Raw genomic sequence first — 23,832 nt, forward strand, 5'->3', positions numbered from 1 at the left:
TATACATAAATGAAAGATGCATCAATAATTGATTTTTAATCAAATCGTAAGGTGGCCAAAGATTCCCCACCTCTACTGTCTAATAACTGTGTAATGTAGTACATGGTAATGTAGTATGTTTACTACCTAGGTCACAGCCACTAAGTCGCTTGACGTAATGACGTAGTGGGAAACGAGTGGCGTCTCATTTCTTATGGCTTATTTTCCATCACTAGGTCTTGGTGCTGGTTTCAAAGGGTGAGGGTTAGGGGTCAAATGAAAACTGCACTATTTTAGGAATTTTGCTTATCATTCATAATCCATACACTACCGTTCAAAAGTTTGGGGTCACATTGAAATGTCCTTATTTTTTAAGGAAAAGCACTGTACTTTTCAATGAAGATAACTTTAAACTAGTCTTAACTTTAAAGAAATACACTCTATACATTGCTAATGTGGTAAATGACTATTCTAGCTGCAAATGTCTGGTTTTTGGTGCAATATCTACATAGGTGTATAGAGGTCCATTTCCAGCAACTATCACTCCAGTGTTCTAATGGTACAATGTGTTTGCTCATTGGCTCAGAAGGCTAATTGATGATTAGAAAACCCTTGTGCAATCATGTTCACACATCTGAAAACAGTTTAGCTCGTTACAGAAGCTACAAAACTGACCTTCCTTTGAGCAGATTGAGTTTCTGGAGCATCACATTTGTGGGGTCAATTAAACGCTCAAAATGGCCAGAAAAAGAGAACTTTCATCTGAAACTCGACAGTCTATTCTTGTTCTTAGAAATGAAGGCTATTCCACAAAATTGTTTGGGTGACCCCAAACTTTTGAACGGTACTGTATGTGATTTACAAAAAACAACAACAATGTATTTCTCTTTTCTGTGCTTTCTAGATAGTTAAAAATCGCTAGCATTAGGCGGCTAACAATGCAGGAACGTTCGCTTCGAAAGCGGTCTTCAAAAAAAAAAAAGGCCAACAACACTTGTCGTGACCTGCTTATTAATAACCAAGGTAGGCAACAGTGTTATTGTAAGAGCAAACAGAGAGGAACTACTTTTCTGTTGTCGGGCTACTGTCAAGAATCGAGAGGTACAGTAATGCTAGCTATTGAAGTTGCTGCTGAAAAGCTTTTGAGTTTGTAAGTTTAAAACCCAATAATTTATCACGCTACCAGCTAAACATACGAACGGACTGAATCAGTGGAAATACTGGCTCTCAACTCGACAACATTGCTAGGATGATCCTTGTATCCTCACATAATTTTTCATCTGAGTAGTGAGGGCTATGCTGAATTGACCAGCTAAACGGGGAGCACAAGTTTTGTGCTGAAAGATACAACCATCCCATCAGTCGGCATCCCAGGAAGAGTGGACATTATTACAGGTGTCCCGCACCGATATTGATAAAAATATCGGGTTGATATAAGCAAAAAACAAATATCAGATTATATCGGCTTGGTATCATCGAAAATCTCTAATAGAAGTCTTCCGATACAGCCGGTCCTTAAGCTCATTTACTTGCGCAAAGCTGGACAGCCAGTTAACATCTAAATGTCCTCCAATAAACACACATGGTTGGTCTTCTCTTGTATTTTAGTCAAGTTATTTACAAAAGGTAAACACGGAAGGCTATAGGCTACCAGGAGCTAGCAGCTACAAAACAGTTAAACAAATGAATAGCACACAAGCTAAACATACTTAATAAGTGTTCTTAATTGAACAATATTGTCTAAAACAAGACAGGTGTCAATACAAACAAGAATCAAATAATTATAGTTGCATATTACTTACACATACAAAGTCTCAGACGCAGATGCGTATTAGAAAGTATCCAGTAACAAACCTGACCGCATCATTCAACTTACTGCGTTAATGAATTGTTGTGGTGACTAGGTGTCGCCAAAAAACAATTATCACTCCACTTTAACGTAAAGACAGCATAAGTCTATTCCAGACCGTATTTAATAAATTGGTTCATGTTTTTTTAATGTTTACTATTGTTCTCTGTTTGACAAAATTTACTTGATCAAGCATTTCTAACATTCTACACAACAAAATAATAAAAGTATGTATGATTCGTGCTGATATTGTATCGGCTCAATATTGGGATCAGCCAATACTCAAAGCTCCAATATCGGCATCGGAAGTGAAAAAGTTGTATTGGGACACCCCTATTTGTTATGTTCTTATTTTGACAATGAAACGTTTAGCACTGAGCAATAGTGCTACATGATGCTTAGTGTTTCTGCTTAACGCCCCAGCTTCTAAAACTCGTGGCTTATCCTACGTGTATTCAGGTTGCTGTTGACGGAAGTAGCGTTTGTTGCATTGCGCTCTGTGAAATCATTGGCTCAAAAAAAAAGTTGCCTTACAATCACCAAAATATTGTAATTATTGCATGTTATCATGTATTTAACCATGTTTCTACAAGATGAATATAAAATGTTGGAGGTTTTTTAGAGAGAGATTTATAAGCGGAATAGGTGAGTTTCCATTACCTTTATATTGGGTCGCCTGGTGATAGCAGTTTTTTACTATTTAGAACACAGAAAATTGAAACGTGTGTGCAATTGGGATTCAGACCTACTGTGGAGTCTGTTACTGTGTGTGGTGCAACACAAATATACATCAAGTGTAAAGTGGCTGTTCCTAGATATTCATTAGTAGAATACTTTAAAAAATAAAATAAAATGACATTGATGAAGATGATATGCAAGATCATTGTGGCTAAATTTTTAATGATTTGATGAATATTTTACTCACAGTGGGTTTCTCTTCCTTTGAAGAGGCAACATTTTCTGCTGTATCCTCTTCGCCAGCAGTGGCCGGAGGAGTTGGCATCTCAGCGTTTTCCAATGAATCAACTTTTACTTCATTCTTGTTCAAAATGTGCAAAAAAGATCAATTTCAGTGTATGCATTCCTTTGACATTCAACTTTAAGGAATTTTAGAAATGATTAATAACTAAAGAGAAGAAATGTCAGTGGAATGAATCAAACTGATTACTCACCGTTGTATTAAATTCTGCCAAGAATGGTGGGCCGGTAGCATCCGTCTGAGTGCATGTTTGAAATTAAACCGGAAGAATTTCAAATGGTAATAAAAACTAAGTTAGACGTGCATTTTGGTCTAAAAGGAGCAGAGGAAATGCAATTAGGAAGTTACAGGGAAAGGAGGAACATGCTTAAGAGATCACCTGTAAAAAATAAATCCCATCAAATGCTAGAGCCAACCTAAATCAAATGTCAGAAACAGAAAGTCTTAAGAGGAGAAGGTGATGTAGGGGTGTTCTCTGAGGAAGCAAGCACAATAAAGGGCTGGAGTGGAATCAGCTTTGGAGTCATTGGGTGGGTTCAACTGACGTCTACTTGCTGCCAATCTACCACACTAAAAATAGGACCATGTACCTCTTCCTTTTCTTTAGCTACATCTTGGTACAACTTTCCAAATCTCAGGTTTGCAGCCTCGTCTTCGGACATGTCGGAACTTTCTGGTTCCTTGCGAATTTTGGGAACATTTACATGTTGAACTTCTGTGGTTGACGTTGGGTGTTTGATAGGAGGATCAAAGCCGCTGGTCTTGCTAACTTGCTTCCAGGATACATCAGCATCCACCACAGCGTCTGGAGCTGCTGAAGGGACACTGTTGGGGAAAGGATTCCACCCGCCTCCTCCATCTCCGGAGTCCACAAAACAGTTATCTCCTGAGCTGTCTAATTTAAAACAATCTGACTTCTCTCCAATCTGTGTTTCGGCAAATGGATCCGAATCAAACGCCACTCCTCCAATCTGTGTTTCGGCAAAAGGATCCAAATCAAACGCCCCTCCTCCAATCTGTGTTTCGGCAAAAGGATCAGAATCAAACACCCCACCTCCAGTCTGTGTTTCGGCAAAAGGATCAGAATCAAATGCCCCTCCTCCAATCTGTGTTTCGGCAAAAGGATCAGAATCAAACGCCCCTCCTCCAATCTGTGTTTCGGCAAAAGGATCAGAATCAAACGCCCCTCCTCCAATCTGTGTTTCGGCAAAAGGATCAGAATCAAACGCCCCTCCTCCAATTTGTGTTTCGGCAAAAGGATCAGAATCAAACGCACTCTGTCCCTGTGTTTCGGCAAATGGATCAGAATCATACGCATCTCCTCCCTGTGTTTTGGCAAAAGGATCTGAATCAAACGCCCCCTCTACCTGCCTTTCGGTAAGGTTTAGTGAATTAAAAGTACCCTCTCTCCGTGTTTCAGTTATATTTAGTGAATCAAACGCTTCCTCCCCCGGTGTTTTGGCAAAAGGATCAGAATCAAACGCACCTCCTCCCTGTGTTTCGGCAAAATAATCTGAATCCAGTGCCCCCACTACCTGTGTTTCAGTTAGGTTGGGTGAATCAAATTCCCCGCCTCCCTGTTTTTCGGCTAAATGATCAGTTTCAAATGCCCACCCTCCCTGTGTTTCAGCAAAAGGACCAGAATCAAACACACCCTCTCCATGTATTTCGGCAATATGATCAGAATCAAACACTCCTCCTCCCTGTGTTTCATTTGGGTTTGGTGAATCTCCTGACATTAAAAGTGCCTGTTTTGTTTTTTGTTCTTCTGCAGGTTTCTTATTTAGCTTTGTTTCAGCACTGCTTCTACTTTCTGTGACATTCTCATCTTCTCCTTCTGCAGTTCTAACAGCAGGGATGTCTTCTCGTAAAGGCTCATCGTCTGCACTTGCCCAGCCCCGTGCCTGAACTCCATCTCCCCATTCTTCAGCAGTTTCATATTCAGATCCGGAGCCATCGGGAGACCTGGACCACTTCAGTTGTCCGGAGCAGTCCTCAATCTGTTCACCATATTCATTAGTAAAAATGAGCCCAGGGGTAGATTTCCTGCGGTCTCCCTCCCCTGATTTATTTCTCTCTAAGACTGTCTGACCTGTTTCAGTTTCATCATCAGCACCATAGAGATGTTTGGTGTTTGTTTGAGAAGGGTCTTCCCAGCTGCTAACCTCATCCTCAGATGCTTCACTGTCCTGAAGTGGAGGAGAAGGTGTGGTTCTATCTCCAGGCAGTTGTGGACCGTCTCCTGTGGCCCAATGAGGATCTTCCGCTTGATCGCCACTCTCTGCCCCTTCAGGAGCACTCTCTGACCCTTCAGGAGCACTCTCTGCCCCTTCAGGAGCACTTTCTGCCCCTTCAGGAGCACTCTCTGCCCCTTCAGGAGCAGCAGTGTCCTCAGCAGTGTCCTCAGCTCCTGCAGCAGTCTCTCCATTGGCTGAACCAAAGTCAGCTGACCAGTCTGCGACAAATCCGCTTTCTTCAGCCTGACAGGACAAATGGAATTGTTTAGGGTTCAAGTTCGACGAAGCTAAGAATCACGCTTGGAATGTCTGACTATGTTTCAAATTGTGTTTGCGGCCTATTTACAATGAATGCTGGGTAATAATCTTAATTCTTTATTATTTCTTCAATTTTTTTCAATTCTTTCATTGATTTTTGGTAAAATATTTGAATCCCAAACAACTACTCCAGATTTCCTGTTAAGTGAGTACAGTGGAACCTCGATTTACTGTACAAACTACTAGGGATGTCAAAAAAAATCTATATTCGATTTAATCATCATTGTTCTTCGTAACGATTGTTAATCAATTTTTAAAAATCGATAAAAAAAATAAAAATAAAAAAATATATATATATATATACATATATATATATATATACATACACGTTAGGTCATAAAAATCACACAGGCTATTTCATCCCTACAAGCCTGTTTCGCAGGTTTCCCTGCTCTTCAGGGGATTTTATAGAAGAGCAGGGAAACCTGCGAAACAGGCTTGTAGGGATGAAATAGCCTCTGTAGTTTTTCCTGACCTAACGTATATTCCACTCTACCCCGGTATTGAGCACTGTATAACGGATAAACCACAGTAACCTCGACTTTATATATATATATATATATGTATATATATATATATATATATATATATATATATATATATATATATATATTTATTTTTTTTATCTATCCTGTCGAGCCACTCTGGCAAATCATATTGTTGATGTATATGCCCATATCTGCTGTACATATTTACTTTAGAGAAAAAAAGTGTGGGATACTTCTGTTGTTGCCTTATTTGTATTTGATTTTTTTAAATGGTTGGATAGAATTTTATAAAGTAAAAACAGTTTTTTTAATGTAATATATAAACTTATCAGAGGTTTATCTATTGTATGCGAGAATGTACTTAATCAGAGAACTGGCACCCAATGTTATCAAAAAGTATTGATTTTGAATTGAGAATCGTTTTAAATCTGGAATCGATTCTAAATCGAATCGAATTGTGTAGTGACCAAAGATTCACAGCCCTACAAACTACTACTCTGGTGTACAATCAATCTCTGGGGCTCATTCAGTCAGCAGCGCAGTGCTGTCATTAACCACTGTACTAATTGCTACTTTGTGTGTGTTTTCAGTGTTTTTTTAGTCTTTTTACAACAAGTTCTAGTTTTGCCAACTCAAGATGAGCCCCAAAGAAAGCAATGGACAACTGATATGTGGTTTGAAACATTTAGAAACTCACAGCATTGTCGACACCGTTTTGTCTACACCGGGGATGTCAAACGTACGGCCCGTGAACAGGTTTTTCCCGGCCCGCGTGATGAGTTTGCCAAGTATAGAAATGAGCCTCTTTTTTTATTTAACGAATTAAACTAAATGTGTCCACTGGATGGTACAATAGCAACCCACATGAAACTTAAAACCTGCCGTTGTATGTCTTCTGCTTTGAACACATCATTTGGCACCCTCGTTGCCCCAAAATGTCTGTCAAACACAAGAAAATTGAACTTAACCCTTTTGAATAGTTTTTACCTCCGTTTCTTACGGTTTGTTGAGTTGGCACTGGATTGATACGTGGACATGACAAAGGAGGTGTTTGATACCTGGAGGAGTTTACATGTTGTGTTTTTTGTTCAATCCCAGAAAGACTGTGATATAAAGTTTAATCCTGGCTTTGTCGATTAACTGAGACAAAGTCTAAGCTCCTTGTGTTTTTGAAGCTGCACCAAATTCCTCAGAATTTTCAACAAACTTGAAGTGTTTTGTCCAGAGGATTAGTTGTGATTTGTATGTTTTTATAATGTGCTTGTTCTATTTTTGGCCAAAGTAAAACAAAGAAAACAACCTGGAATTGTATTTATTTTTAAGTTATCATGCCATGATTTTATCATTACTGCCCACTTGGGAATAGATTTTCATTCATGCGGCCCCTGAGCTAAAATGAGTTTGTCACCCCTGGTCAACACAATTGTTATATTTGTTTGATATACAGTACCATATAGCGCTTTTTGTGTTCGAAGTTTAGAAAACTTTTACTAAAATATGGACTTTTGTCGAGACTGGAACCCATTATTCATATTTACATTGTTTCTTTTGGAGAAATTTGCTTCAATATACGAACTATTGTATTTACAAACGCTGTTCAATAACTAATTCAATTTGGTAATGGAGATTCCACTATACAACAAAAGAGTGTACATTGAAAGAGATGTGTACTTACAGTCTTGGACGGCTGCGCCTTGAAAAAAATAAACAAGAGGGATTTTAGAATGCCGTTTATAGCGGCTAGCCTAAGACACACCTGTGCAATAATGTTGTCTAATCAGCATCATGATATGCCACACCTGTGAGGTGCATTGGTTATCTCAGCAAAGGAGAACAGTGCTCACACACGCAGACTTAGATTTGTCAACAATATTTGAATATAGGATGTTTGTGTACATAGAACAACCTTTTATGAGTTAATCTCATGAAAGATGGGAGCAAAAACAAAAGTTTTGTGTTTATAATATTGTTGAGTGTAATATCATGTTTTAATTGACATATGCAGATAAACATCCACATCATAAATCAAAGGGTACTCACCGACCACGTATCCCAAGGCACTGCAGTCTGGGGATACACACAAGTAATGTTACCACTTCATGTACCATTCCAAACAATAAGAATATTATGGATAGGATAACTATGATGATAAGTATGGAGATGATCAATAGAAGGATGCTCAAAAAGGAACATATCTATAAGGCAGACAAAAAATAAGATGATCTTTAACAGTCCCACAGTGACGACACTAATGACTAACCCTTAACCTAAGTCAATTGCGTCTTTATCACCTTGACTGACTCAACCAGTTTTCAAAACAAAACAGTCAGGTTTATTTGAAGATATGATTATTGAAAACCTGATTAAAGGTGTGGTTCAAAATCAAAGTCAAACAATAACACGCACACAACACACAGGCTAAAATACAAACCTACAATAAATCCATGCCACATTTTGCTTCATCCAATTAGTTCTGATTACAAGCACAAAGTGCTAACCTGCGGTATTGGTGACACACTTTCATCTGCCTGGAAGGCGTCAAAGTCCAGATCGAGAAGAGATTCTCCAGGCCGCTCATTGGGCTGTGGACAAGGCGTGACAAACAGTTAATAAGGCAATGAGTATCAATGCTCATTTTTTGTCAAGGGTTGGAAGACCTGTGATGGAGACGGTGCAGGTAAGAACTCTCCTCCAAACAGGTCGATGATCTGCTCCTCCACCACCTCCTTGGAAGGTGTGACTTTGGGGGGCGGAGGCACCGGTGGGCCCTTTTTCAGCTGCCAATCAACAAGGACAAGATGGGATTTAAAGACATTATCACATCTTCACTTTTTATGGTGCATGTAATTATTCAACCCCTTGTTCTTACCACAGCCTCTATGAGAGATTTCTCAGGACATTGAATGCACCGTGACTGGAATGTTCAAGTTGTCTTACAGTAGAAGACGCTTCGCCTCTCATCTGAGCAGGTTTCATCAGATCATGCTCACAGACTAAATAAGATTCAAGTCTGAGTAGATGTTGCTGGGTCCAGAGTTTTTATCCTCTTAGACAGGGACATGCCCAAACAAGAATGATTTTGACCGTTGTTAAGATACAATGGAGTGAGGCCTATTCCAGCATGACAAAAATCACAAATACTTTGGATTCAACACCATCCTCACAGACTAAAGTTGTCCTATCTACTCTGTGAGCACAAACTGTCTTCTAAGACAATCTGAACAAACAATGACTAGCACGGTGAAAGGAATTACTCTTGAATTCAATACCCTAAGACTACAATTACCTGATACATGAAAATATTCACAGGAATGTCTATGAGGGAATCCTGGGCTCCGTTTACACTGGACAGCAAATCAATTTTTTTTGTCTTCAAGTGACACAGATCGTATATTTTTTTGCGAGTCAAAACGCTCCAAAGTGCTTCAAATCTGATATTTTTTGCATCAGATTTGGGCCACATTAGGAGGTAGTTCAAATCAGTTTGGAATCTGATCTTTCCAAATGTGACTGCAGTCTAAACGGCAAAGCGACCTCTTTGCGACTTTTACCTCATCTCTGGTCGCTATGTAATTTGTCTGCGCAGCACGGTCACTTTCCATTTTGCAATTCTCTTCTTCCTCCTCCAGCAGTTGTTTTCCATTATCTGCCTACTTCCTCTACACAACAGTCACGGCACAAACCTTCCAACAAGCTAATCGGTGGCGTCCATGTTTTCTCGTGTAGTGTAGACCTATGTTCATTCACGAAATCCGGTCAACTTCCTTTGTTTTCACTTTATTCGAACTGGCAACATTGGGGCCTGTGCACGTTTACTGGAGTATGATAAAGATCAAATTTACTTGTCAACTAAACAGTCAGCTGGAAAAAATCAGATTAAAAAAAAAATCTGATTTGGTCGACATTCGCCTCCAGTGTAAACGTAGTCTTGCACTAAGGATTCAGGACCTCCAAAAAAGATGCTGAAACTTCTAACTGCTTTCTATCTATTTGTTTTCTATTTTAGTTCCATACCTTGCAGCTGGGTTACAGTAGTTTAATTGAAACCCCCCCAACAAAAAAACTAGACAACTAGGAAAAATGTTGAGAAAATGTTCACACTGCTAATCACCAATGGTAACAACCAAAGTAATAGGAGGCGGGACTGAGGGTTTAGCAATGTAACAAGAAATTTGCTTCCTCGACTCACACACGAGTAGGATGGTAACAAGACAGGACAACAACACACATTTGTTCTACAACAATGGTTCCCAAACGACAAGTGATTTAAACACATCTGTCGACACACACTGAATTATGAACGACTAGCGATCTCTTAGGTTACAATCGCCCCTTGCAACTTAGCGCTTCAAATTTTGCGGCTTTGTCACGTTTTTTAAAGCAATTTTTACGTATTTTCTGACCTAAATTAAGTGTTAATTATGTCTTATATGCATCACAGTCAGTAATTGTCTTATTTTCTATTGATAGGTTGTGAGAATCAAAATATACTGTATATAATCACTTGGATTCGAGGGGAATTTAATTTAATTTTTCATTATAAGTGGGAAATAAAACTGCTGATGCCCAATATTTTACCTCGCCAATAACACATCTCCACATTGGTGGGTCTTTGACGTGAGCGATGCCGAACAACAGGGGTAACAACGCGTAGCTAATGGCACCTCTATGCTTTCTTTGCCGTGACGAGACACTTAATAATGTTAATGACTCATGTTTAGAGAGCTCTAATTAAGTTAAAAAACATATTTAGAAGGTTGTAAACAGTTTTTTTTAAGATCTAACTATGAAAACATTTGATCTATAAGTAAGAATCCTACATTACAAAAATGTATTTACCACAGTCAAGTCCAGAACCAATTAGACGCGTACATGCGAAGAGGGAAAAGAGCATATGTTGTTTAGACATTACTAACCTATCCAAAGGATCATTTGATCAAATTAAGACCATTTTGAATCATCAAATAACAGTTTTTAAATCTGCGAGAAAAGAAGATACATGATCTGAAGCATCAGGGGAATAATCACCAAGTTTAAAGGACCACTAAACATTGGCACTTATTAGTTCGGGACCTAAAAATGATTTATCCAGGTAAAATGTCCCCCAAAACTGACACAGTAGTGGTTTTAGGCTTGTTTTCTTAAGAGTTTCAGCACATTTTGAAACCTCTAAAATGTGGGCGAGCCTGCATCAGCCTACAGAGGACTAGGGGCAATTTTTTATTGTGTAATATGTGTCTTCATCCCAAATCGTGTTATTTTTGCGCAGAATTTGAAGGATTTATCAAATATGTCTGCCAGATGCATTGTTGCAGGTTCTACCAATACAACTAAAGGAGGGGTCAGACTGCATACATTTCCAAATGATGGGAATATGAGGAAAGTATGGACCTCTCCAATCTAATTGACTTGCGCAAAATGGGACAAACTAACACATATCGACTGCGATGGAAAGCGGGCGTTCCAAGTACAGTTTGTTATCTACTGATTACTCAAAAACAAATTAATATCATGGGAAATGACTGTAAGATTCGTTTTCAGGAGCAAAAAATACATTAAGAAAGTGTTAGTGACATTGTGGTCATCTGGACGCTATGGGTCCTTTAAGCTTGGTCAATCACTCTTACTTCCGTTATATATATCGATTGAGTTTATTTTAATTGATTGTTAACTCATTTTATTGTCATGAAACTACTGAAAGGTGGATTGTTCAAATTTAAAAAAATGAGAGATTGCAAACATTTAAGGTCAGAGACAACTTTCCGTCTCAACAAGAGATGTGGAGAAAATGGGAACCAGAGTTCTAGAAGCGGCATATTCCCAAACATATTTGTCCAAATGGTTTTGACAAACATGTTAATGCCACCAATGACTCGTCACAGGCCTTCAGTTAATTGTACTAATGTACTATTAATATGATCAGTTATCACAAACCCAATAATGCGACATTTTCACTCACCATCCAACAGATGTGCAGCAGAGAAGAAAGTTATACAAGTACAACATTTAGAATCAGTGCCATGCTCGCATGCTAATACAAGTTTGTTCAAAACGTGTTAGCGTTATGTCGCCTTACCTTTAGGGCAGGGGTGTCCAAACTTTTTCCACTGAGGGCCGCACACGGGAAAATTAAAGCATGCGGGGGCCAATTTGATATTTTTCATTTTCAAAACCATAACAAAATATATGGATGTTTAATTGTTTTACCTTTAGGGCTCCCGGGGACCATAAAGAGTCTCAATTATTAAAATGTTAAAATTTGTTAAAAAAAAGTTAAATTATTTTTTTTTACATTTATTTAACTCTAACAGTAAATCTCTACAGTATATCAACTTCAGGTTGATATTAAGTTTTAAAAAAAAAAGCCTTTCCTGTCAAAGGCAACTTTGTTTTTTATAATAAAACTGAAATATGCAGTATTTCCCCCACTGCCAAAAACATTCAGAAAGCAATGTTTGACGTGAAGTAATTAGAGCCTTAAAAAGATCAATAATGCAGGACACCATTGATTTTAATTTATTATTATTTTTGAGTAATCGCAGTGAAAAGATGAATAAAATCCCATTAAATATATTTGGGATCCAAAAGGTGTCCCACTCATAAAGTCATACATTTTTATTAGTTGTTTTTACTTTCAACACTTAAATTACGAGATCAACTTCAGATATATCTGTCGATTTTACGTTTGAACTATTATTTTGTTTGTTTTATGCTCTTTTGTCAAAGAAAACGTTGATATTTGTATATGGCAACCACACAATATATGCAATATTTTCCACATAAAACATTTTAAAGTGAAATATTTTAAATAATTGGAGCCTTGAATAGGTCAATAATTCATTATAACTTTGATTTTTTTTTTTTTTTTTTTGAGCAATGGCAAAAAAATAAAAATAAGGATAGACAAAAGAAAAAAAACATCCTGCGTGGCAGCTTTGTGTCAACATTGCAACTTTTTCTAGTTAGATTTCACCTCATTCCACATTTTTTTATGTTTTTTTTAATTTTTGCAATAGCATTTCCAGAATGTGTGGCGGGCCGGTAAACAATTAGCTGCGGGCCGCAAATGGCCCCCGGGCCGCACTTTGGACACCCCTGCTTTAGGGGTTAACATTACATTCCAAATTTGTGATCTCATTGATAAGATTCATAATTTCATTCCTTTTTCCATGCTTGAGATTGGAGCACAGTTTCATCTTTTCATGCATTTGATTGCTTTACCTGTACTGGAGATTTGGGCCGCGGGGGTCCAGGAGAGACTGGTCGAAGCATATGATTGTAACTGGCATCTGGACTCTCAGGAGGACTCTCTTCTTCCGGTGGTGAGGGCGTCCGAGCGAGTCGCAGCGGCCCTGAATCACTGAAGGACCCACATGAACACACACCTGACCTTAATGACAAGACACTTCCAAGGAAATTCATGTATATGTCACCTAAACCAAACTAGTTACCAGAGATCAGGGAGGTGTGCCGAGTTAGGTATTTAGATAGGCACCCACTAAATTCCATCAGTACTACCAGGTATCGTTTTACAATCAAACGGTTCCACTATTCCTGGGGTCGGCAACCCGCGGCTCCGGAGCCGCATGCGGCTCTTTGACCACTCTGATGCAGCTCAGCTGCATACTTGCCAACCCCACCGATTTTCCCAGGAGACTTATGGATCTCAGAGACTCTCCTAGATAACTCCCAGAGCTAATATAATCCTATTTTCACTCTAACTACTAAATGAAGGGCGTGCCCTAATTGCACTGCAGTAATTGTCCTCTATAACATTTACAAACAGCGTGCTAGCCCGGCCACATGTTACATGTAGCTCAGGGGTCACCAACGCGGTGCCCGCGGGCACCAGGTAGCCCGTAAGGACCAGATGAGTAGCCCGCCGGCCTGTTCAAAAAATAGCTCAAATAGCAGCACTTACCAGTGAGCTGCCTCTATTTTGTAAATTTTATTTATTTACTAGCAAGCTGGTCTCGCTTTGCCCGACATTTTTAATTCTAAGAGAGACAAAACTCAAATAGAATTTGAAAATCCAAGAAAATATTTTAAAGACTTGGTCTTCACTTGTTTAAATAAATTCATTATTTTTTTTACTTTGCTTCTTATAACTTTCAGAAAGACAATTTTAGAGAAAAAATACAATCTTCAAAATTATTTTAGGATTTTTAAACACATATACATTTTTACCTTTTGAATTCCTTCCTCTTCTTTCCTGACAATTTAAATCAATGTTCAAGTAAATTTATTTTTTTCATTGTAAAGAATAATAAATACATTTTAATTTAATTCTTCATTTTAGCTTCTGTTTTTTTGACGAAGAATATTTGTGAAATATTTCTTCAAACTTATTATGATTAAAATTCAAAAAAATTATTCTGGCAAATCTAGAAAATCTGTAGAATCAAATTTAAATCTTATTTCAAAGTCTTTTGAATTTATTTTAAAATTTTTGTTCTGGAAAATCTAGAAGAAATAATGATTTGTCTTTGTTAGATATATAGCTTGGTCCAATTTGTTATATATTCTAACAAAGTGCAGATTGGATTTTAACCTATTTAAAACATGTCATCAAAATTCTAAAATTAATCTTAATCAGGAAAAATTACTAATGATGTTCCATAAATTCTTTTTTTAAGTTTCTCTCTTATTTTTTTCGGTTGAATTTTGAATTTTAAAGAGTCGAAATTGAAGATAAACTATGTTTCAAAATTTAATTGTCATTTTTTTCGTGTTTTCTCCTCTTTTACACTGTTCAATTAAGTGTAAATATCATTAATTATTAATAATAACAGAGTTAAAGGTAAATTGAGCAAATTGGCTATTTCTGACAATTTATTTAAGTGTGTATCAAACTGGTAGCCCTTCGCATTAATCAGTACCCAAGAAGTAGCTCTTGCTTTCAAAAAGGTTGGTGACCCCTGATGTAGCTTCTACTTGCACACGTAGGAGACAGCAAAGCATACTTAGTCATCAGCCACACAGCTTACACTGACGGTAGCCGTATAAAACAACTTTAACACTGTTACGTTACAAATATGCGCCACACTGTGAACCCACACCAAAAAAGAATGAAAAACACATTTCTGGAGAACATCCCACCGTAACACAATATAAACACAACACAACCAATACCCAGAATCCCATGCAGCCCTAACTCTTCCGGTCTAGATTATACACCCCCGCTACCACCAAACCCCCCCACACATCAACCCCCCCACCCCCACCCCCCCGTGCGTCGGTTGAGCGGAAGAGTTAGTGCTGCATGGGATTCTGGGTATTTGTTGTGTTGTGTTTATGTTGTGTTACGGAGCGGATGTTCTCCAGAAATGTGTTTGTCATTCTTTTTTGGTGTGGGTTCAAAGTGTGGCGCATATTTGTAACGTAACAGTGTTAAAGTTGTTTTATACGGGCACCGTCAGTGTAAGCTGTGTGGCTGCTGACCTAGTACGCCTTGCTGTCACTTACGTGAGCAAGCTGAAGCTGCATTCTACATGTGGTCGAGCAGGTACACTGTTTGGGCAGGCTGTTGAGGGTGCCAAAAGCAGTGCCATCCCGCACTGATATTCGGGAGTCTCCCGGAAATAATGAGAGGGCTGGCAAGTATGACGCTATCAAGCGCCATTCATTCAAAACTCGCGGGCCGCACTAACATCAAATTTCCATATTAAAGTATGTGCCGGTGCGTGTGTCTGAGACCCCTGGTTAACATAGCACAAAGCAATTTAAGCTTTGTATGCGGTGTTTTTCATTTGAAATTTAAAAAAAAATTTTGTGGCTCCCATTATTTTCTTTAATTTGTGAAACTTGCCAAAATGGCTCTTTGAGTGGTAAAGGTTGCCGACCCCTGCACTATTCGATATCGGTAGCGGACTAAACACCGGCTCAAATACTCGGCTCTTCCACTGCCTCTTAGAAATATTGCGATCTTCAATGCCAACAAAGCAAGCATGCCTGATAGACAACGCTCAAATGTTAAGTAAGGCACCACTTTTCTAAAACGTGCTAGCTTGATGCTAATTTACACTGGCTTTAACATATACATGCTAGTGATTAGCATTAGCGATTTTACATAGCGATTTCAACACCTCCAAATTTGGTAATGAAAACTACAACTAAGATGCAAATTGCAATTAAGCAGCTGGTGCGTAATAAGTACAATACTTACATTATAAACACTTTGTAGGGTGCCACAAAAAACAAACTGGCACATTGAGCTTCATAAAAAAGACTACTTCCTAACTAGGCAATACATACACTACGTGGGCAAATTACGATACCTGGTAGCATCCGGCCAGTTAAAATTTTCAATCCGGCCCGCTGGACGTCTTTAAATAATTTTTTTTAGACCTTTAACATCGAAACTGTGGCCGCTATTATGATGTGCAGTGCTGTTTTCAAATTACCTTGAGTCTTGAACTATTGAAAGTATTAAAATGGTTGGTGTTTTGAGTGATATACGTGTTATTACGGTAATCAATGTCACAGCGGCTCAGATGAGGCACCAAGCAGGGGTTTGTTTCCAGAGGAGCCAGCCTGAAACGTGGTTGGTTGTCAGGGACAGGCGCAGAAGCAGATTTTTGCAACAGAACCTTTTTTCCACCAGAGACCGGTTTATTGTATGCATTATTTTCACAGACCGGCTGTCTACGTGTGGTAGATAAAAACAGCCAAAAAATGAGCATGAAAAATTGGCCTTTGGCTACAATCTGGCACATTAACATTTTATATGTCCATTATTGTGTACTGTCATATGTACTAAAACAAAAGAGTTGTAATATACATCCATTAACAAGCTTATTGGTGTGTTTAGTGGGACAGGCGAAAGTTACGTCGGAGAAAATGCGGTAGTTTATAATTAATTATCGTTTCTGTGCGGCCTGGTAGGAAATGCGTCACGGACCAGTACTGGTCCCGGGACCGATGGTTGGGGACCACTGTATTAGAGGTAAAAAACTAAAGTTATGGAAAGCAAAAACATTTGTTTTGTTTTTATTTCAACTACTTTCTCTAAAATTTGCATTGAGGCTACAGTATATATAGTTTGTTTTATACAATTACTTGATGAATGAAACTAATTAATCGATAGATTACTGGATTACTAAAATAATCGATAGCTGTGGCCCTAATCATACATTAACGTGATGTGAGTCTGTTTGTGTTCATGATTGATTACAGGAGTTACTGTATTTATGATACTTAGTTTATCAATAGGATTGTTGTCACCTTGGTGCTCCTTGGATGGTGAACATTTTGTCAGCATGTTGTTCGCTAAGTTGCATCATCACTTCATACAGCTGCTTACACACCTGCAAATGCAAGGTTACATCATGAGGGTCACATGACCACAGAAAACCGCAAACGTCAGTCTGCATTATGACACTTGGGTTATTAAATTGATAGTTCAGAAGCTTCACCCTCACCAGAGAAATCTCCCGGTGAAATCTGGCCTCTAAGCTCGTCACGCTCTTAAAAGTGCTGATGTAGAATCCAACTCGGCTAAAAAGCACAAAAGCATAAATACACAATTTGAACAAATCATTCAAATCATTGAATTTGCATATTTGTTGTTTGATTTATAAAAATCTAAACTTGACAATTTAGCACCACCGTCCATTCCCTTAAATGTTTGTGTTGGCGTACCGTACTAACAAAGGGCCTGAATCTCCCGTGCACCTAAGGGGAAAAACTGCACAGTTGCGGCTACGTGCCTTCATTCACAATAAGGTGCTCTGGGTGAAGCAACCCTAAAAAGTGGGTGTTCCCAGTCAAGTATGGCTTTCCGCGTATTCTCCCATCAGAGAGAGTATGGCCAGACAATCTCCTCACGTGACTACAGGGCACTAACCTGACTCTCGAATGTAGCATGCAGAATAATAGAAACATGGAACCAGTTGTACTGTCAAACAGTCACGGTCCACTTCACACACAAACACATACGCACATTCTTGTATTTGTTACCTTCTTGAGACCTCCGAATTTTTTCATTTATTTACAACGTTAATAATATATACATACTATGCAAATATAAAAAAGGCAAGCTTTTAGTAATTTTTTAAATTTTTTGTTTGTAATTGGTTTTTAATCTTCATTATTTACTTCAAGTTATTACATTATGTCTCTAAATACTTATGTATATATTTTTTTTAATTAATTTTGGCCAAAGGGGGCACATTTCAATTTCTTACACACTTGTTATTACATATGTTAGCCAAAGGGGGAGCACTTCAATTTTTTTACACACACTTGTTATTTCATATGTTGACGGGGAGCACGTCTTTTTGGGACCACCTTAATTGTGATAGATTTCACCACCAGGGGTACAAATGAGACATCCTTTATTAGATGCAATGGTTTTCCGTATTGGGACCATAATATCGGCATACTTGCCAACCTTGAGACCTCCGATACCGGGAGGTGGGGGGTGGGGGGCGTGGGCGTGGTTGGGGCGTGGTTAAGGGCGTGGTTAATAGGGGAGTATATTTACAGCTAGAATTCACCAACTCAAGTATTTCGTATATGTATGAAATACTTGACTTTCAGTGAATTCTAGCTATATATATATATATGTATATATATATTTATTTTATTATACATATAAATAAAATAAATACTTGAATTTCAGTGTTCCGGGGGCTATCCAGTAGATGGCAGTATTGTCCTGTTTAACTTCTCCTCCGTTCATGACTCGGCCACCGTGTTCAATGGAGAAGTCTGTTCTACAAAATGTACAGGCAACATAATTACATACCCCTTCCCCTTCGAACTGTCCTGGATGAACTGAAATTCTTGTTTCCATTCGTTTTGGAACTTGCAAGCGTATTTCTTCATCTTGCTCGTCGACGGCGTCGCCATGTCTGTAACTTCCTCGTTCTTCTGCTTCTTCTCCTTGTTGTGTGGCAGTTGTGCACTCTACTCTCTAAAAGCTGTAGATGTTATGACGTCATTGGGAAGGCACGCTGTTTATATTGTGGGAAAGCGGACGTGAGAACAGGCTGTCCCCACTCAGGTCCGCATTGAGCTGGAGGGGGCGTGGCCTCCAGCTCCGGCTGAATACCGGGAGTTTGTCGGGAGAAAATTTCTGCCCGGAGGTTATCGGGAGAGGCGCTGAAAACCGGGAGTCTCCCGCTAAAAACGGGAGGGTTGGCAAGTATGAATATCGGTCGTAACTTGTTCATATGGAAGGTACTTTTCCTTGTTGATGTCTCAAGAATGGTAGAAATACAAGAACACACACACACACACACTCACAGACTCACACACACACACAAACAGCTGTCCAAGCCCCTCCTGATGCGGTCACGGCTTGACAAACATTTGTATTAAACAGAACTATAAACATCACCAATAACATCCGGGTGGCTACAATAACAAGTGCCGTAAAGTTTCAGCTACAAAGTTACTATTTACATCCGGACAAGAAGAGGACAATGTTGTTGTAGCATGCATGCATACACACATCACATCACCATGACGACACACACACACACACACACAACAAAAAGCCCAGACAAGAATTGGCATTCGCAAATGAGTACATTGTAGTCGAATATTCTTCTTGGTGAAACGAACTTCATTGTCCTTCACTGTGCTTTATCTTTTGCATGGATTTTAATACCATTTGCAAGTGTCAGGAAAACTTCATTTTCACATAATTTTCACACCCCCGACTTAAAAAAAGACATCATGGCAAAGCCCGACTATTTAGTTACTGAATCACATTAGCACGCCTTCTTTCGCAACTTACGCATGTATCTCCTTTATGCGGGTTGAGCTTAACTCCAAGCGTGTAGAAAAACACTTGAGCGCAAACGGGAGAGTAGGGCCCTAAATGCATATATGCACAATATCTTGCTAAATATTTCTTAATGATGAAACTCATCAACTTCTCTTGTCTCTAAACACTGATTATGCCTGTCATTATGATGATCAAATCAGGATTATCGTTGTTGTGTTGCCTGGCAATAATACTTCATTTAGAATTCAAGCTAAGTCGGAAGAATCCCTTCCAGAGTTTGTTGGTCTTATTGTGTATTTCTTTGCAACGCTGAGGTGACGCAGGAATGCATTAGATGAGACTAGCCTGTCCCAAAGGGTTGGTAGTTCATCCTGCAGACCAACATTGAGATCGTCAAACACTCTCTGGGCTTTTCTCAGCTCATCATCGGCCTGCAAAACAAAAAACACATCCGATATAAATAAAATGTCATATCTAAGATCTGTTTGACAAGCATAAGGTGCAGCATAAGGTGTAGCATAATAGGTGGTGTAGCTTGATGACGCGGCCACACAGACTTCAAACTGTGTGTGGGGCTTTCAACAGTAAAAATGGGCGAAATATAACCAGATTTATGATCAATAATGTCCACTATGAATTTGTCATGGTGTCGTCACGTTTTTTCTCATTTATAAGTGTTCTCAACCAAGAAAGGCAGCCACTTCCAAAGCAAAAGTAAACAGATAATAAAGCATGACACCACATTTTAATTGGTCATCATCAATCAATTCTAGCATGAACAATCGTTTGGTTGCAGAGGGAGAGGGGGAAAGGTGAGCCAAGTGGCCAAATGACGCAAAGATGCATATCCTGGCTTTGAAAGGCCAACACAAGCCTGACTTTTCTCTCTGGCTGATTGATTGATTGATTGATTGATTGATTGATTGATTGATTGATTGATTGATTGATTGATTGATTGATTGATTGATTGATTGATTGATTGAAACTTGTATTAGTAGATTGCACAGTGAAGTACATATTCCGTACAATTGACCACTAAATGGTAACACCCGAATAAGTTTTTCAACTTGTTTAAGTCGGGGTCCACTAAAATTGATTCATGATACAGATATATACTATCAGATACAGTATATACTATCATCATAATACAGTCATCACACAAGATAATCATCAGAGTATATACATTGAATTATTTACATTATTTACAATCCGGGGTGTGGGATGTGGAGGGGGGGGGGGTTAGGTTTGGTTGTTATCATCACTCCAGTCAACAATTGAGAACAGAGAAATGGACATTGAAACAGTGTAGGTCTGACTTGGTAGGATATGCTCAGCAAGTAGTGGACACAGAGAGAGATCAGAAAGCATAAGAAAAAGTATCTACATTTGATTATTTACATTTGATTATTTACAATCCGGGGAGGGTGTTAGTTTAGGGTTGAAGTTGCCTGGAGGTGTACTTTTATTGCGGTTTTGAAGGAGGATAGAGATGACCTTTCTTTTACACCTGTTGGGAGTGCATTCCACATTGATGTGGCATAAAATGAGAATGAGTTAAGACCTTTGTTAGATCAGAATCTGGGTTTAAGATGGTTAGTGGAGCTCCCCCTGGTGTTGTGGTTATGGCGGTCATTTACGTTAAGGAAGTAGTTTGACATGTACTTCGGTATCAGGGAGGTGTAGCGGATTTTATAGACTAGGCTCAGTGCAAGTTGTTTTACTCTGTCCTCCACCCTTAGCCAGCCCACTTTGGAGAAGTGGGTAGGAGTGAGGTGTGATCGGGGATGGAGGTCTAGAAGTAATCTGACTAGCTTGTTCTGGGATGTTTGGAGTTTAGATTTGAGGGTTTTGGAGGGTTTTGGAGGTGCTAGGGTACCAGGCTGATCAAGGATGTTAAATACATCTATCCTGATCTGATGAAAACATGTTTTTGTAACGACACACAATATTAGTTGTGTACATAGTCAACCATTTTCAACTGCCTGAAGCTATGCCTGGCTTAAGGGGGAAAAATTATTTATAACCAGTGTTTGGGAAATTACTTTGAAAACATAATTAATTATTAGGGGAAGTAATTATTGCGTTACTTTAAACAAAAACTTCAAATGCATGGCATATACAGTTGAGATGTTTCATGAGACCAGAGTGTTTGTAGGTGCCTTTAACAGGCAGTGCTTGTTGCTAAGTAACGAGTGATGCCAGCGCCCAGACAGAGTAGCATTAGCTTAGCTGTGTTTGTTAGCAGTTTGCGGGGAGTGAAGTCAGGTCAGTTGAATCTTTTCACTGGATTGTGCTAGTTAATAAAGAGATTGAATGTGCTTCAATGGCATTAGTCCCCTCGTCCACAAACAGGGTATATTATAATTGTAAGCTTGTCACTTCAATCATTGATTTGTTGCTCATTATTTCCTCAAATTAGTAGCGTGTATGTGTGTGTGAACTTACATGTCGTGTGTTGTTTGGTGTGTGATGTTGCCTCCTTTTATTAGTGTATTGGTGGTTTGTGCTTGCATTAGTAAAAACTATATTTCATGCATTAAACCTGCTGTGCTTCTGACGCTGTTTTGTTGACATACAACCACATCAAATGTGGCGTGCCACGTAACATCGAACGTCTTGCTATGAGCGTTGTATTGTACATAAAAGTAATTAATTACATTTTCCATTACTTTAACTTGGAAAGAGTAATGTATTTAGTAACACTGTTCATATAGCGCTGTTATTCTGAACACTGTTTACTATTTCACTACATTGATACATTTGTGCATGTGCATTTTTTGAAGTGTAAATTTGATATTTGCATTATAACTTATAAAAAGGATGTATTATACGATACACACAAGAAAATGGAAATAGCTCCAACTCTGATTGTAGGTTTTTGGAGGATTTTAGGCACTATATTAAAATGGAAAAAATAGCTGCACAGCACACATGTGAGGTTGAACTAGAAAGAAACCAATGCAGGCAAGATAAAGTTTATAAGGTGACACGAAGGTCAACAAAAAAATAACTTTGGACTCTAAAAGGGCTAATAATTGTGAATTGGCACTACACAAGTAACACTTACGTAACTTTCACTCATTTTATTTGTGACTTTTTATGTGAATGTGTCAATGAAATGAATTAAATAATAGTTAGTAACAAATCAGCAATAAAAGGAATGTTTTTTCACCTTTTTGTCTTTTTCCTGCAAACATTTTATTAATTCATTCCTGTCATTATAACTAGGTAAATATGGTATTTTATTTTTTTGTCATAAAGAAATACAATCGTGTGTGCTTACGGACTGTATCCCTGCAGACTGTATTGATTTATATTGATATAAAATGTATATATTGTGTTTTTTATGTTGATTTAATGAAAAAAAAATTATTAAAAAAAAAACATTTTTGATTTTTTTTTTTCTTGTGTGGCAGCGACCCGGTACTAATCGGTCCACGGACCTGTACCGGGCCGCGGCCCGGTGGTTGGGGACCACTGCGCTAGGGAGTGCAGAGGGCAGCCAGTAATCTTCTCCACTGTACTGGTCACCCTCTGCAGAGCCTTCCTGTCTGCAGCAGAGCAGGCAGCAAACACATAGTTGCGCAGTACATTAGCACTGGCTTTATGGTGGACCGATAAAAAGGTACCTGCAGTTTCGCCTTGAGTTGGTTCTTCCACAGCACAAAAAGGAAATGGAGTCTCCACTGTGCCTTTTTGACCAGTGCTGAAGTGTTGACAGTCCATGTCAGGTTCTCTGAGAGGTAAGTTCCCAGGAACTTAAAAGGAGGCCACTGTCTCAACACATGCTCTATTTACTACAAGTGGAGCATGTTCCCCTCTCTGTCTCATAAAACCAGTGACCGTCTCCTTTGTGGTGTTCAGCCTCAGGTTGTTCCTGGTGCACCACCCTGCCAGCGCCGGTATTTCCTCTCTGTAAGCTGTTTCATTACCCCCCATGATCAGGCCCACCACCGTGGTGTCGTCCGTGAACTTGAAGACGGTGTTCGAGGAAGGAATGGGGACATAGTCATTCGTAGCGCGTACAGGAGGGAGCTCAACACGCAGCCCTGTGGGGAGCTAGTTCTGAGTGACAGGGTGGTGGAGCATAGTTGACCCACCTTAACAACCTGAGGTCGGTTGGTCAGGAAATGTTTTATCCAGGAACAGTTGCGGCGGGGTAGACAAAGGAAGGTCAGTTTCTCCACAAGGATGATGGTATTGAACGGCAAGCTGTAGTCGACGAACAGCATCCTGACATACTGTAG

At 39.0% G+C, this 23,832-nt stretch overlaps 1 protein-coding gene across 3 annotated transcripts in view; it reads right to left on the reverse strand.

The window, feature by feature from the left end:
• The window catches only part of amph (amphiphysin), a 41,228-nt gene that overhangs the window by 4,451 nt on the left and 12,945 nt on the right, over nt 1–23,832 (reverse strand). The window contains exons 7-17 of one of the 3 annotated variants that reach the window (XM_062022889.1): nt 19,931–20,016; nt 17,271–17,346; nt 17,074–17,156; nt 13,072–13,210; nt 8,508–8,618; nt 8,349–8,432; nt 7,891–7,917; nt 7,526–7,543; nt 3,398–5,287; nt 3,001–3,045; nt 2,754–2,867 (exon numbers count right to left, since the gene is read on the reverse strand). In XM_062022889.1, coding sequence (XP_061878873.1) covers nt 2,754–2,867; nt 3,001–3,045; nt 3,398–5,287; nt 7,526–7,543; nt 7,891–7,917; nt 8,349–8,432; nt 8,508–8,618; nt 13,072–13,210; nt 17,074–17,156; nt 17,271–17,346; nt 19,931–20,016 — 2,673 coding nt within the window. Of the gene's footprint in view, nt 1–2,753; nt 2,868–3,000; nt 3,046–3,397; nt 5,288–7,525; nt 7,544–7,890; nt 7,918–8,348; nt 8,433–8,507; nt 8,628–13,071; nt 13,211–17,073; nt 17,157–17,270; nt 17,347–19,930; nt 20,017–23,832 lie in introns of all 3 variants that reach the window. The other 2 variants (XM_062022888.1, XM_062022891.1) reach the window with 2 other exon arrangements.

Source organism: Entelurus aequoreus, linkage group LG16 (genome assembly GCF_033978785.1).
Source record: "Entelurus aequoreus isolate RoL-2023_Sb linkage group LG16, RoL_Eaeq_v1.1, whole genome shotgun sequence".
Taxonomy (NCBI): domain Eukaryota; kingdom Metazoa; phylum Chordata; class Actinopteri; order Syngnathiformes; family Syngnathidae; genus Entelurus; species Entelurus aequoreus.